This window comes from Geotrypetes seraphini, chromosome 10 (genome assembly GCF_902459505.1).
Source record: "Geotrypetes seraphini chromosome 10, aGeoSer1.1, whole genome shotgun sequence".
NCBI classification, from domain to species: domain Eukaryota; kingdom Metazoa; phylum Chordata; class Amphibia; order Gymnophiona; family Dermophiidae; genus Geotrypetes; species Geotrypetes seraphini.
In genome coordinates this window covers 59,929,308-59,946,059 of record NC_047093.1, presented here as the reverse complement: position 1 = coordinate 59,946,059, position 16,752 = coordinate 59,929,308, and the positions used below count along the sequence as shown (strand labels likewise).

Sequence of the window (16,752 nt, the reverse complement as noted above, 5' to 3'; positions counted from 1 at the left end):
ATTCATACCATGTAGCTATGTGCCAAAATCCATATAATCAAATAACATGAACATGAACACAAATCCAGGCAAAATGGGAAATGAGCTGAAAAAGTATGCAGATAAGCTCATTACCTATGAATGCATAGTTAAACAAGGCATGTTATTAACCTCATAGTTAATGACACACATTTGACGTTCATTTCCTTTTGTTAAAATTAGTGCATTAACACGGGTCATTAATGCAAGCTAATTAACAACTTATATTAACACACTTTGTGTATAAGCCAGGAGCAAATTCCATAAGCCCCTGCTGAGAGGAAAATACAAGTTCAACCATTAGAGAATCTTCATAGGGTTTTCCCTATGTAATAGGAACACAGTAGCTCAGATGCATGAAATGACCTTGGGATTAGACTATGGGCTAGATTCACTAAGCAAACCGATCATGTACTGATCAGTTTGCGACCCGATTCCCCTCTGACCCAATTCACTAACCTCTGTCCTGATCATCCTCCGATCCACGCATGCAAATGAGGGGGAACGGCATTTAAAAGATGGCAGGCAGTGATTCGCTAACAAAAAACCTGCAACTGCTGGGGACCAGTCATTCACTGCTTTCCGACTGCCATCTCCTGCTCTCTGCCTGCTGTCTACCCTGACTTTCCAGCTCTCTGCCCCTGACTCTCCTGCTCTCTCTGCCCCGACTCTCTGCCTTTTTCTCCTGCCGCCCTGCTCTGCCCCGAGTCTCCTATTCCAGGCCCCAACTCTCCATCCCAAGCGCTGTCCTGGCCTTCCCCACAGTGCGAGCCCGTGGTTTCAACCCACAGGTTTAAAGCGGGTTAAAACCACGGGCTTGCTGCGCAGACCATCTACAGAGCAATCCTGGTGGTCGGTTGGGGGTGTGATTCCGATCGCCCTCATCCCCCTAGGCCTATGTGTAGGATGTCTCAGAGCAAGTGTTAATCCATTGCCACATTAGCACTTCCATGTGTTGTGAATCATAGGTTACTGCAGTGTAAATTCAGTGTGAGCTAAACTGTATTTATCTTCATTATGCCAAATAAAAAAAGCATAAAGAGCCTCCAAGGATGGGTTGGTATCTAGAGAGCCAGATTAAGGCCTAAACAATCTAGGCACGTACCTTGGGCCCAAATGTTTAGGGTGGCCCTGTTAGATGTGCTCAGAATTCAGAAGGCTAGGATTACCAACTGTCTGGATTTTTTCAGGATTCTAACAAGTTGTAAATTACCTTTCTCAACGCCAGAAGGATGGCTAAGTATGTGGATATTTTTCAGAGTTTAGCCCACTGCTCCCCACTTCTACTGCAAAGACAGTTGTTGTTTCCAGCCAATGGGAAGGCTGCTCTAGTCACAGGAAGAAGGGGCTGAGCTTCAAGGGCTGTGAGAGAAGCCAATCTCTGCACAGGGTCTTTGGAAAGAATCAATGGAACTTAGGGTAACCAGACACCTGAGAAAACCCAGACATGACATCTTTTTAGAGGACTGTCCAGCAGTGCCCAGAGGGCTTCCCAAAACCTGTCAGTTTGTCCAGGTTTTGGAAGTCCCTGACCTCAGGGCTGCATCTGGAAGACTTCTGCGCAGAAGCAGATGTCAACATGATGACATCATACACATGCACACATGCACATGTCATCGCATCAACGTCCACGCATGCACAGATGTGGTCCCGAACTCGTGTGGGAGTGGGGTGGGGGTGGAGGAAGGAAGAGCTGGAGGTGGAACAGGGCGGGGTAGGGGGGCAGAATGAGGTGGGACTAGGTGTCCTCTTTTTTTTTCATAGAGGACAATCTGGCAACCCTATTGGAACTAGTAAGTGGATGGGAGTTGTCAAAAAGAATTAGGACTGAAGAATGGGGGGAAATGTGAAGGGTTTCCTGTCAGCTGAGCAAATGAACTGGCTGCAAATGCCAGAATATACATGATGATAGGCAAACCTGGTGGGGTAGGGTTACATATTTGTAAGGACACATGATCTCACCCCGCAGTGCCTCTGACTTGCCCTCCCCACTCACACCTACTCCCATCATGCCCCCAACACACAGTGCACAGTCACCTTGTCTTGCCTCCCACACAACCAACAACTGTGCTGTTCACCCTCCCTCTCCCCACCAGAGGAGAAAAAGAGTGGATGGCTGCATATTGGGCTGCTTCCTCTCCCTGTGCCTGCCTAGAGAACTAACTGCTCTTGAGAACCACAGGAGGCTGTAGATAATCCTGCAGTTCATTAGCAATTGACTGTAGGCCGCCCAATAAGCATCTGTTCACTCTCTCCTCCTCTTGTAGTGTGATTTCAGAAGAGGCAGAGTGTGTGAACAGTGCAGCTTCTGTGTGTGACAGTACGTCTGCCTGGGGTTGGACTCAGTCTGGGGACCAGTACAAACGCTGTCATCAGCCACAGGGATGAGCAGGCATGTCTCCAAGTACTGGCTCTGAGTCTCTTCTAGCCCAGCATCTGTTCCCTCTTTCTCTCCTCCCCGTCCTTGTAGTCTCTCATCTCCCTGTCCCTTCTCTCTTCCCTCCTGTGCTCTCCCCCATGCTCTAGCATTCTTCCTTTCTTCCCTCACTCCCATTGTCTGGCATCACTCCCTTCTGCTTCTGGATCCAACATCTTCCTTTTACTTCCCTTGCCATCTCCTATGTATCTCTCCCTTCCTCTCCTCCATCCCCATGTCCAACATCTCTCTCTCTCTCCTTCCCTTGTGCCCTGAGTCCAATGTCTCTCTTTCGACTCCCCCATGTATCATCTGTCCTTTCCTTCCCTCCACCATTTATCTAAGATTTCTTCCTCGCTCCCCCATGCACCATCTCTCCCTTCCTCTCCTCCACAATCAAATCCAATATTTCTCCCCCTCTCTCTCATGCACCATCTCTCCCTTCCTCCCCTCTACCAGCTTAACCAATATTGCTCCCTCTCTTCCCCATGCACCATCTCTCCCTTCCTCCCCTCTACCAGCTTATCCAATATTTCTCCCTCTCTCCCCAATGCACTCTCTCTTCCTCCCCTCCATCATCTTATCTAATATCTCTCCCTCCCCTCCCAATGTCCAACATTTTCTCCCTCTCCAAGCAGCATCTCTCCCTCCACTCCATTGCTATATCTCCCTTTCTTCCCAGCCCCCTTCTTCACCCCATGTCCAGCAACTCTCCTTTCCTCCCTCATTGTCCGATTCCTACAGTTCTCCTCTTGCTCTTCAAAGGGTCAGTGGCAGTGGGCAGTGATTCTCACACGCTGTCTGTTGCTAACTCAGAAGCCTCCCCTCTGCAGCAGTGAAACAGGAAATTGCCAAAAATTGCAGAGTTTTATAGAATATTGCAGACCTGTACCTAATTTAGGTACAAGGATTTACACCAGCTTTCAGTTAGTATAAATCCTCACACCCAATATTGGGCATGAATCCTGGCACTAAGCGTAGTTTTACAAATAGCATCCAACTTGAAGTGCTGTTTATAGAATAGTGCTAAATCAGTGGCATAGTAAGGCAGACAGCTGGCACCTCTCTGCCCCCCCATACCCCCTTCCCCATCCCATACCTCTCTTTTAAAAAAATATGTTTTTATTGATAGTAGAAGGGATATACACTCATCAGTCATAAGAACATAAGAACATAAGCAGTGCCTCCGCCGGGTCAGACCATAGGTCCATCCTGCCCAGCAGTCCGCTCTCGCGGCGGCCCAAACAGGTCACGACCTGTCTGAATAACCAGAAGGGGCCCCCTTGCCACCTTGGTTTTCCATTGAAGTCCTATCTTCCCATCGAAGTCCTAATCCTCCGGTCTTGCACATTCACGACTTGGTTGGGTTTCCATACTTATTACCTGGTTAGTTTTCTATACTTGTATTACATCCCAGCACCTCTCTCAGTATCCCACGATCCCTTTATCCCTCAGGAATCCGTCCAATCCCTGTTTGAATCCCTGTACTGTACTCTGCCTGATCACTTCCTCCGGTAGCGCATTCCAAGTGTCCACGACCCTTTGGGTGAAAAAAAACTTCCTTGCATTTGTTTTGAACCTATCTCCCTTCAGTTTCTCCAAATGCCCCCTCGTACCTGTTGTCCCCTTCAGTCTGAAGAATCTGTCCTTATCCACTCTCTCTATGCCCCTCATGATCTTGAAGGTCTCTATCATATCTCCCCTGAGCCTCCTCTTTTCCAGAGAGAAGAGCCCCAGCCTATCCAACCTCTCGGCGTATGGGCAGTGTTCCAGCCCTTTTACCAGTTTCGTTGCTCTCCTTTGGACTCTCTCAAGTACCGCCATGTCCTTCTTGAGGTGTGGCGACCAATACTGAATGCAGTATTCCAGATGTGGACGCACCATCGCTCGATACAATGGCATGATGACTTCCCGCGTCCTGGTTGTTATGCCCCTCTTTATGATGCCCAGCATCCTGTTGGCTTTTTTCGAGGCTGCTGCGCACTGTGCAGATGGCTTCAGTGATGCATCCACCAGCACACCCAAGTCTCTCTCAAGTCTGCTGTCTCCCAACAATGCCCCCCCCCCCAATTTGTAGTTGAACAACGGGTTCTTTTTCCCTATATGCATGACCTTGCATTTTTCCACGTTAAAGCGCATTTGCCATTTGTTTGCCCAGTCTTCCAGCTTGTCCAGGTCCCTTTGCAGGTCCTCACACTCCTCCCTGGACCTAACTCTACCGCACAGTTTGGTATCGTCTGCAAATTTTATAACCTCGCACTTTGCCTCCTTTTCCAGGTCATTGATAAATATGTTGAAGAGTAACGGCCCCAGCACCGATCCCTGTGGCACACCGCTCGTGACTCCCCGCCAGTCAGAATATTGGCCCTTCACTCCGACCCTCTGCAGTCTACCCGACAACCAGTGCTTGATCCATCTGTGCACATCCCCTCCCACCCCGTGGTTCCACAGCTTCCTAAGCAGCCTTTCATGTGGCACCTTGTCGAAAGCCTTTTGAAAATCGAGGTAAATGATGTCTATGGGTTCCCCATTGTCCACCCGACTGCTTATTCCCTCAAAGAAGTACAGAAGGTTCGTTAAGCATGACCTTCCCTTACAGAATCCGTGCTGGCTTGTTCTCAGTAGGCCATTTCTCTCGATGTGCTCGCAAATGCCGTCTTTGATCATAGCTTCCACCATCTTCCCTATAATTGAAGTCAATTTCAATGCAAACTCAATACAACAGTAAAGAACCAGTATACATGCCAAAACAAAATAATAAACTGAGTACAATACCTAACAGTATGAGCAACTTCTCAGGCCTGCAGCTTGCACTGGCCTGTCTCCTTTCTGAAATCATTTCTAGGGTGTGGGATCAGGAAGTGATGTCATAGGGAAAGCCAACGCTGGCACGAGCAGCAGGCCAGAGAATCTGCTCACACTGGTGAAGGTTTAACGAGGTATGGGGGAAGGGGAAGGAGCAGGGGGCAGAAAGGAGGGCGTAGGGGTTGCCATCTACCCTCACTATACCACAATGCTGAATGCTTATTTTTGTCAATGACCAAATTTGGGCGCAAAGCCAAGTCATACAGCTAAAAAATGCTGCCAAGACTATCCAACTGTGAACTGTCTATCTGTCTTACTGAGTACGTTTTTTTCACAGGTACTTCACTGAAATACAGCCCATGTTGGGTCCTACAATAAACTGTAGATTAGAGACTGACATGGTGACAAAATTCATCACCGTTCCCGTCCCCGCGGATAACCGCGGGAAACCATCTTCATGTCATTCTTTAAGGAGAGAGGGAAGAATCAGAATATGAATGGCCACAACCACTGACCCACAAGCTTTGCTTTGAAGAATGCTGGTGTAGAAGGACTGAGGCTGAAATAGACACTAGAAAATGACATGGGATTATTTCCTGTGGTTATCCGCGCGGACGGGAACGGTGATGAATTTTGTCACCATGTCATTCTCTACTGTAGATGTCAACCCGCCCTTGGAGGCCCTTTGTGCTATTTTTTTCATTGGGTTAGTTTCCTGTGCTTTGGATTTCTTTTCTTCAGTTTGATTTTATTTTCATTATGACCATCTTATGTGCTCCTCAGACATGTGGCATAAACACAGTTTTCACTGCTGAAGAGACCCAGATTGGCTTTCTCCTCTCTTCTTTCAGAAGTAGCTGCTGGAAAAGCTACCTTTTTTTCTCATTGGTAAACATTTTAGTCTAGTTTCATTGGAGCTTCACAGATGGTCTGGTTTACTTTGAGTTTTGGATTTAGGCCTTGCCAGGATTATGTAGCATCCCCAGTATATAACAGAGACAGTAGCAAAATCCAAATAAAAATGTTCATTGTGTTTGGTTTTCTTTGAGATACAGCTCTGGTACTTGTTCAAACGTAGCCAAATTAGAAATTAAGAACTCTACTTACTAAACTGCGCCAGATGTTTAATGCAGGTTCCACTGTGTCAACAACACAGTGCATCAACTGGTTTTTGAGCTCTGTATGACCAGCATGTGTTAGCTGCCATGTTAACTGCTTAACAAGGAATTCATAAGAGGAGGTAGGGTCTGCATCTTGCAGTTAACACAGGTGTATGTTAACTGCTGATGCAGCAGATAACGTGGAACTGTTTAATTGCCCAATTAGGGGTAGTTAACTGCATTATGCAATAGCAGTATGCTGTTCACATGTAGTAGGACCACTGTCCTATATTACAATGGAAACATCATAGATTAACTTTTATTGTTAGTTCATATCAAACCACTCATGCTATATAGTGTGGCAAAGTTAGGGACCAATTTGGTTGTAACTTCCGTGCAACAATGGCAATTACATGCCAAAACAGGGGTGAAATGGCAGGTACATGTGTAAGTGTAGTTTGGTACTATTCTGTGAATTGACACTTAAGTGTTCTAATACATAAACATAAGAGGTGTTCACATGGGAGGAGCATGAGTGGGTCATTGGGGTGTCATGCAACATGCAGAACTTAGAGAACATTGTCAGTTGCATGTACAGGATGCTACATTTAGACACATATTTATACCTGCTATTGACATGGTGCAAGTGGATACCACTGTTCCCTCTAAGCCAGGGGTGTCAAAGTCCCTCCTCGAGGGCCGCAATCTAGTTGGGTTTTCAGGATTTCCACAATGAATATGCATGAGATCTATTTGCATGCACTGCTTTCATTGTATGCTAATAGATCTCATGCATATTCATTTGGGGAAATCCTGAAAACCCGACTGGATTGCCCTCGAGGAGGGAGTTTGACACCCCTGCTCTAAGCTGAGCAGGAGTCCTCCACTTATATTCCTGCCAGTTGAGGGCGCTGTTTCATTATCACATTTTCAGTAGTGAGGAACAGGGATAGGGTTACCAGAATTTTCCATGGAGAAACCCAGACACATGGACCTGCTCTGTTCTGCCCCTGCCCTGTCTTATTCAGCCCCAGCTCCATCCCATTCCACTTCCAACCCACCCAATTCCACCTCTAGCTCCACCTCCACAAAGCCTCAACTTTCTTTTTCGACCTCCATGATGCGTATTGGGGGGGGATGCATGTGATGTCATCCGCACAAGTTCAAAGGCCCTCCAGACGTGGCTGGGAGATCGGAGCTTTCCAAAACCTGGACAAACTACCGGGTTTTGGAAAGTCCGTCCGGGCACCTAGACGGTCCTCTAAAAAGAGGACTTGTCTGGGTTTTTCTAGACGTCTGGCAACTCTAGGCAGGGAAGCTCTGCAGAAATCCAGGAAACCTACCTGTCCCTATCGACTGAAAACAAAATATTGTAGCACTGCCCCCCACTGGCAGCTCAGAGAGAACAATAGAGTTTGCCTACATGTTGGTGCATAACTGCCAGTTTACCCTAACATTCTCTAACAAATCTGGTGAAGAAATTGGCCATTATAGAATAGCTTAGCGCTCAGATTTTTGACCCCTAACTTTTAACACCTTTTATAGAACTGCACTTTAACTGTACACCTTTTGTAAACAGGACCCTAAGAATGCTTTATGTTTGAGTTAACAACAGTATCTTTACCAGTGACTTAAAAATCTGTCCTGCAAGGCATGCTTGGTTAGAAATAATGCATTCATTAAAAAAGCATATCCACAGCAGGGCTTAGCAATTGAACGCCAGGCAAATCTAGTCATTTAGAAATAATTCTATCTAGAATACATCAGAAAAAAATGCATAATATTTCTAAAGCTGTATTTGAAAAGCTTTAGATAAAACAAATGTATGTATTTTTCAGCAACTAAGTCTAAGATCACTGTTAACACAAGATATATGCTAACATGCCCCATGCACTAATGGTTAAAGTCAAGAGGGGATTCTATTTTCATACAATTTTTTTCCATTCCATTTTACAGCGATATTCTTTTGAGCATAGAGAGCCCCAGATTTTTTAATACAGCCAATCACAATGTAAACATACAGCAATGAGAACACAGCCACATACAGAATAAACTATACAATAAATCACATGGAAGAAAGCAGCCAATCACAGAACAGGATTCTGCTACATTCCATTGCACGGGACTAGAGTTGTGTTTCTATCCGCACACTTCTATCTTCCATGTTATTTATGGACGGAGGAGCAGAAATCATTGAAAAATACAAGAAGTCAAATTTCATTGCACTTCATGTGATTTAGGGTAAGTTGTCAAGTGCTGCAAGAGAGGCCTTCTATTGCGTGTTAAAACACTTTCATTGCTCTGACATTGTGCTTATTCTTGCCCAAACAGCAGAGGATGACATCTCTACACAATTTCAGAGTTCTGGCAGTCATACTGATCCTGGAGAAAATGAAATCCCTGTGCAGCCAATTAAAACATTTATTGCAACCAAAGTAAGACTCATCCAAAAATGACAATGCACATGAGCTCTTAGGCTCCTTCCTCAGATGTGGCTAGTTCAAAGATTGGTTGATTTTTAATAGCTATTCCAGATGTGCAATATACTAAGGCAGTTACCAACCATGTCCTGAAGGATCACCAGCCAGTTGGGTTTTTGGGATAACCCTAATGAATATGCATGAAAGACATTTGGAGGTGATAGACATTCAAATCTGCCCCATGCATATTCATTAGAGCTATCTCCAAAACCTGACTGGCTGGTGGTCCTCCAGGACAGGGTTGGGAACCACTGTACTAAGGTACACCATCCTCTCTGGATGAAATTCATATGCTGGTCCAAAAAAACAAAAAAAACACACCCTGCAAGAATCTTGCACAATATCGGGTATCTCTCACAGCACACCTTAACTGAGAAAAGAAATGAATTCAACTAGAAAAAAAAAAGTGTCTACCAAAAGACAAAGTGAAATTAAAGCAGCAGACTGAGAAAGCCAGATTATGTCCATACCTTCTGCATGCCTCATCATACTCCTTGGTGGAAAACAAATAGTTTTTTAAAAAAATGCGCAGTCAGCATCCTTTGCCATTTACAAGAATTGTATGCATAAACAGAAAGCATGAACGTGAGAAAAGTCACCAGGCAGCGTCCTTGTCCACTCACAGCCATCTTGATGAAAGTCAGAAAAAGGTTTTGCAAAATATGATACAGCCCCGTAGAAGTGGACAAAAGGCAGCACCATTAAGGAGAATATTAGAACAGTTCTCCCTGGCATGGGAAATGTGTGTCTGCAGTTGATGGTGATTGTCACCAAATAGCCTTGGAAAACATTTTAGACAGCATATCATGCTCCAGCTGTGTGACCTGACAGTTACTAATTAGCAATCAAGCTAAACGCAGGTTAACTGTATAAGAATGATCTATCTGTTCTTCCAAATATCTCATAGCTACACTAACATCTGTAGGAATCTCTTTGTAAAATATAAAATTTATGGGATGCTGTTTTGTGATTCCTGTAAAAAAATTTTTCCTATCCCCAAGTCATCTCCACTCAGCCAATTAGTGAAAAATTACTCTGTGATAGTCTCAGTTACTTCTAAGTGAAAGTGGTTAATAAATCCATCCCCTTTCCAAAGATATTGCATGTGTTTGCTGTGTGTCTGGGAACTGGTGGCTCAGACTGCATTTTTCTAAATCCAAGACAGCAAGAGAGAGTATTGATCCAGCCTTACAACCCATTGCACAGTCACTGAGCTATACAGCAGTGATCCAGCAATACCTACCACTTAATAGTTGAATTCTGAACTAGAGAATGACACGGGGACACATTTTTACCCGTCCCACGGGAACTCATTTTCCCATCCTGTCCCCGTGAGGTTTTTTTTCCTCTCCCTGCCCCATTCCTGCAAGCTCCGTCCTCATCTGCACAAGTCTCAAAGTGTTCGAGGCTTGTGCGGTTAAGGCAGAGCTTACAAGAATGGGGCAGGGACGGTGACAAAACTCAAGTGGATGGGATGGGGATATTGAGTTCCTGCTGCGATGGGGACAAATTTGTCCCTGTGTCATTCTCTATTCTGAACAGAGGGTCTAGTGTACCAATAGGTTTCTTCCATTTTCTGTCCATGGAAGAAAAAGTACTTGATGCCTCCAGGTTTCTAAGTGTAATTTTTCTAACAAGATATATTCAGTGCTAACATTCAAGACTAAAGTACCTAGAACCTTTAAATCTTTTTATTTTGGCTACGTGTTTTTATTTATTTTCAGTCCTACTTTTTGACCAATATGGCCTAACTACTTTTCTGTGTCCTAAAAGACTCAAACTACTTCTAGTGTTTATTTCTCAGCCTGGCCTCTAACATGTTGGATTTTGTTGGTTTCTATAACCTACCATTAGTCTTCGCTGCACCATGCTACTCAGTGTAGCATGCTAGAGTGTGTTTCAGTCACAATGAGTTGCACCACACTCCAGCTACGTGTCATTAGCCCAATCTCGTTTGGCTACAAGTGGGCTGATTTCTATAGATCTTTCCATGTAGCTGAAGAAGCACATACCTGGGAACAGACAAAGAATAAGGCAGCATCTCCTCACCTGCAGGGAAGGGTCTAGAGGAACCAGCCAGCCAGACATGATTCACGACTAATGACTAAACTAAATGTCATCCAATACTCACAGTTTCACCTCGCTGTCCAGGATGACCGGGCAATCCATCTTTCCCTGGTGGACCCTACAGGACAAAGGAAAAGTTATGAGACAGAATGGGGTTTCTTCACTTTGTTTATGTTGTAGCAATGACATGGTCCAACAGATACAGTTTTGGAACTGTGTCATTTCACTGGAAATCAAATATGACTGCAACTTGCAAATGTTGCACCGCTAAGCATTATGGGAAATCTATCCAGACTGTCTTAGAATCATAGTGCTTGATTCACTCCAAATCATTTGGAGTGCAAATATCAGGGGAAAATAAACAAACACCAAATGTTATAATGTCGATAATCAGGTGATATGTAACAAAAAGGTACAATAATTAAAGTTAAATAATATTTGAAGCATAAGGGAGAAAGAATCACCAGAAGTTCCTTACTTCTACAGAACCCAATTATGCCTTCAAACATCTATACACAGTTTTTATTCTTAATACTAAGAAACAACAGTTCAGAAATGGGCTGCAAAATCACTGCCCTATATCATTACTTCTCAATTATTCAAGTAAAGAAGGATAAGCCACATCTCCACTAGGATAGCATTAATATTATAAGATACCAATGCTGAAAATGTCTACTTACAGGGGGACCCTTCGGTCCAGGAAATCCAGTGGGTCCTTGAGGTCCTGGTGGTCCCTAGAACACAGAAATACATGTTTAGATACATATAAGTAGGACTCTTGTCTTCTAAAATGTTGCAACAATAAATAGGATCAAACTGTACCCACCCAGCACTGGATCTTAATACGATGACATGCATACAAAATGTCTTTTTACAAAGCTGCATGAAGCAGAACTAAAATGCACATTATAGAGCCTATCGGTCCTGAAGTAGTGTGGAAACTTGGCCAGGTCATTGATCTAAACAGGTAATGCAGAAGAACATGCTCTTGCATGTAGGCCTTGGGGATGAAGCATCCTTTTTTATTTTTTAGAGGACCTGAGACTTCCCACCATAATCTGACCCACAGCAATCATGCTGACATGCAAAAGGCCACTAAAAGCGTTACCCATTGATGTGAATTGATTTGGACAGTGCCTGCAACATAATGCTCGTTAAACAGTACCAATCTGCTGGCTGACATCATGCAAAACATGACCTGAATTCTACCTTCTGAGACTGCCAGCATGTATGCTCAGGTCCTGGATGGTTTCTTGCCCTTTTGAAATGCCCTCCAGACAGGTTTCTAAAGTATCTGAGCCAAGGTTTGGGAGGAAACATTGTTTTGGGAATGCAAGATTGCCTTGGAACCAGGCGCTGTTTTTAAAGCAATGGACACATTCTGCACAGAGCAACTCATCAAACTGATCTGAAGGATTCTGCAGGTACTATTTCAGTTCTTCAGAAAGGATCCAACATTGTTTTTATTCAAAGATGCTTATAATATCTAAACGTCCTTACCCTAATTGTTTCTTTTCTTTTCAACATTGTAGTTCTCCCCTCTTATCCTATTGTTCAAGTAAGTTTATTGCCTTGTCTATTGTCCTTAAATGTATTGGTTATTGTAAAAGTTACCCCTAATTTTATGCTGCAAACCGCCTAGAAACCATGTATAGGCGATTTATCAAATTTTAAATAAACTTGTAAACTTGACTAATAGAATGTCATGTACAACACAATTATAATTTAACTGAGAATATGGTGGGTAGGAGAGGACTGGATTTAAACTGCCCAAACTAGTCAGCAGTAAGAGCTACAGCCTTTTATCAGCATTTAAAATATCTTCATTTGGGAAATGAGCTGATTTGAGAATGGACAAAAACATTAAGCCAGAATCTAAAGGGCAGTTCTCAGCAAAGCACAGAACACAGCATTAAATGGAGAACTTTATGAGTTATTTGTAAGTGACTTGTAAGTGACTTGAGTATGTAGAATTGTGTTTTGCACATTCAAGTAGGCTTTTATAAAATTGCCCAGGGCTTATATGTGCCCAAAATGTAGGCGCAAGGAAAACACAGTACCTACTTTTATGTCACACAGATCTGATTTTATGACAGGATACCTGTGTGAGAACTCCAAAAAGATGCCTATTTTTTAAGCCAACAGGCAGCTATGTTTCTTCATAAAATGGACTCCAAGAATGAGCCCTAATAGCAAGTAAATGCCATTTCACGTATTTACTCCAGCCCTAAAGTTGGTGTGCATGTGTGCATTCACTCCACACGTGTACACATATACTTTATAAAATTCAAGTGTATATCACAACTACGCCTCTGCTCTACCGAAACTGTGATCCTGGGAATGCCTGATGATGATGTGTAAATATCTGTGCAATTTTATGAAAGGCCTTTTATGTATGAAAAGCGCCTTTATAAATATTCCCCGGAGATGGAGAATGGATGAAGCAGAGGTAGATTTGCACTTGTGTGCTTATCTTACAATATACATGTATAAATTTGGATTCTTGTTGGCAGTTACATGGAAAAGGTTTCACCTGCCTCAGGGCAAGTGTAATTTCATGTTGCTACTTTGTGAGGGCTGTTTTATTTTCATAAACTCAACATATGCACCTATGTGCTGTCATGGAAAAGTATCCCAATCTAAAATTACCTTCCTTTTGCATATTAAGATGGATCACTGAAAAATATATAGCTAAAAGTATACAGATCGGTTATCTGTATAACTTTACCCCTGTTGAATGGATAAGTTATCTGTATAGCAACTGAATGTTGCAGCTCTATGGAAAACTTTAACCTCTACCCCTTACTTATCCCCAAATCATATCACTTTTTAAACTCTTACAATATGGCCTTATGACTTATAGCCAAAATATAGCTGTGATCCATCCTGGCATTTTTTTTTTAACTCCTCTATACTATTACTAGCTGTTGTTGGCAGCGTAAGGGCTCTTGAATATGGAGCCCTCAATAATCTGATATGAAACTCAGTAAATGTTGCCAACAAATAGGCTCTTCTTACCCTCTAAAAGAAAAGTTTGCATGAAAATATCTTAAATAAAATACTCCTGAGTTTCATCAGGATCTGAATCGGAACAGTGGTGGTGATTTATTCCTCCTTAATCCCTTCAAATTGACTCCCTCTGTTACAATTTTGATTCTTTGTCTCTGTCCTGCAGTTTCCTCTTGCTTCCTCCGGAATAGGAAGCTACTGGGACCAGGACACTAGAAGCCTCTAATCACAACTACGTAGAATTTTTCTTTTCTTTTGAACCCAGACTCAGCTCCCTCAGGGAATCCAGTCTGTAAGAGCCGGATTATGTAAACAGTGCTGTTATCAGCAGCTGCCTAAAAAACATGTCAGTCCTACAACAGTGCCGTTTACAGAGTCATGGCTTTCATCAAAGGTAGGCGCCAGAAATGTAGGCCAGCGTTTTAAAGGTCTACATTTCTGGCGCCTACCTTTGATGAGAATTGTATCTACAGAGGAACCTTAGAACATCTAAGATAATTTCCTGTGTTAACCACGCCTACTTTGACCTTAGGCGTTCTACAGTGCCTCCATACATGTGATGAAAGAATCATTTTTCTAGGCACCAGTAGGTGCATATATTTTTTTAAATGATTTTTAAGTCATTTTTAAATGGCTTTACCAATTAAGTTAAGCACCAGTAAGGCACCTACTGTTGCCTAACTGAAGGCCTAAATGTCACTATTGTACAAAGCTGGGATTCTCTGCCACCCTGTCTACTTGAGGAGGAGCAGCTAGCTATCATACTTGGGTCTTGTGTAGAGTAGTACATAGCACTGCCACAGAGCTAACTTAAATTTCTTACCTTTGATAAAATTTTAACAGTCTAACAATGTTATTTCAAAGAAAATATACCCTCTGCTTTGAATTCTAAACTTAACAAAAATGATACTGTACGTATGTTCGTCTGTTGTAGTAGAATGAAGTCCAGTGATGCAGCATAGGTAAGCCTTCGCATGATATGGATAAATTTCAGTGTCTGAGCCAAAGTTGTCTAATAGAAGCCATGCTCCATGTTTTGCTTTCTTTTTAAGATAATTTGAAATTCTAGAGTTTTTTGTCAGCTTAGCAAGGACCTCAGAAGTTTGTCTGAAGCACCCTGGCGTTCCTTTGGACACTGGCTTTCGATGGCCTCATACTATGAACAAGTTATTTTCCTTGTCTCTCCAGTGCAAACTGATTCAAGTCTAAGCCATCCCAAGCATTCCATCACATTTTAAACCTCTTACCCTTTCACCTATAGGACCAGATGGGCCATCACCACCAGAGTTACCCTATGGAGAAGAAAAATTTGATAACTAAATTAATTCAAGGGTAATTCAAACCATGAAAAAAAGATTTAAAATGGACTCTAGCATTAGCAATCGAGGCTTTGAATAACAATGTATGCTTCTGTCAATAAAGTAACAAAACCATATTTACTGAATATGAAAACATTGCCAGAAGCAGATTCTTACATGGCTCTAGTCTGAAGTACTGTTCATACAATATATTGGGTCAACTTTGTGTTTTTCTTTTTTTTGTATGATCATTTTTACATTTGGCTTTTAAAAGCAGGTTTGACCATTTGTATCAAAACTTTTACCATAGCAAGTTGTTTATTACAAATCAATTTGTCAAGAAAATCCATAGACCTAAGGGCCAATTGACATGGAAAATGGAAAGCATACAGTGCTGTTTTTAGAGGCTTCCAGTTCTGAAAACAGCAAAGAGAAAAGTTCACTCTAACTTACCTTGGGGCCAGGCTTGCCAGTGGTACCCCGAGGACCTCTTTCCCCACGTGGACCCTTAAAGAAACAACAATGACAATTCATAAGCCACCTGTTACCAAGCATCAAGCTTAATGTACAAGTAGAATGAAGACAGTTCTTATATTTCTATATACCTATCATTGTTATGATACTACTATATCATGATCACCATTTTCTTTATAGTTAGTCATTAAAGCTACATAATGGTATAACAGTGTGCTATGGTGACCATTTTCACAATAATGTACCATGATAGATCAAGACTAAACTAAATGATGAAATAGAATTAAATGCTGCATTATATTCAAGCTTAAGTAAGAGTAAGCTCTTACCGTTGGACCTCGTTGCCCCCTTGATCCTACTTTACCAGGTGTGCCCTAGAATGAAAGAGAAAAACAGTACTGTTCTACTGTTAAAATGTCAACTATCAATCTAGAAGGAAAAAATTTTCTGGAACTGATTTCCCAGGCTGAATCAAGGAGAAGACACCAAGAAAAAGCTAGAGTTGAGTTTTGTTGAACTAAGAAGGAAGATACCTTAAGATTATAAGAACATAAAAGCTGCCATATTGGGTCAGACCGAAGGTTCATCTAGCCCAGTATCCTGCTTCCCACAGTGATCAATTCAGGTCACAGGTACCTGTCAGATTCTCAAAGTATGTCAGGATTCCATGCTACCAAGCCCAGGTATAAGTAGTGACTTCCCCTATGTCTATTTTAATAGAAGATTATGGATTTTTCCTCCAGGAACTTGTCTAAACCTTTTCAACCCTATCACATCCTCTGGCTATGAGTTCTAGAGCTGAACTATTCATTGAGTGAAAAAAATATTTTGTTATGTTTGTTTAAAAGTATTACCATGCAACTTCATGGAGTGTCCCTTCATCTTTGTACTTTCTGAAGAGTAAACAATCAATTCACATTTACACATTCTACTTCACTCAGAATTTTGTAGACCTCTATCATATTCCTTCTCAGCCTTCTCTTCTCCATGCTGAAGAGCCTTAATCTCATAAGCCTTTCCTTATATGAGAGGAATTCCCTTTTAATCATTTTCGTTTCCCTTCTTTGAAACTTTTCTACTCCTTT

At 42.5% G+C, this 16,752-nt stretch overlaps 1 protein-coding gene across 3 annotated transcripts in view; it reads right to left on the bottom strand.

Annotated features, from left to right (window-relative positions):
• The window catches only part of COL5A1 (collagen type V alpha 1 chain), a 430,660-nt gene that overhangs the window by 98,250 nt on the left and 315,658 nt on the right, over positions 1-16,752 (bottom strand). For 2 of the 3 annotated variants that reach the window (XM_033962082.1, XM_033962081.1), the window contains exons 33-37: positions 15,997-16,041; positions 15,647-15,700; positions 15,143-15,187; positions 11,567-11,620; positions 10,951-11,004 (exon numbers count right to left, since the gene is read on the bottom strand). In XM_033962082.1, the coding sequence (XP_033817973.1) occupies positions 10,951-11,004; positions 11,567-11,620; positions 15,143-15,187; positions 15,647-15,700; positions 15,997-16,041 (252 nt within the window). The remainder of the gene's footprint in view (positions 1-10,950; positions 11,005-11,566; positions 11,621-15,142; positions 15,188-15,646; positions 15,701-15,996; positions 16,042-16,752) is intronic. The other variant, XM_033962083.1, reaches the window with a different exon arrangement.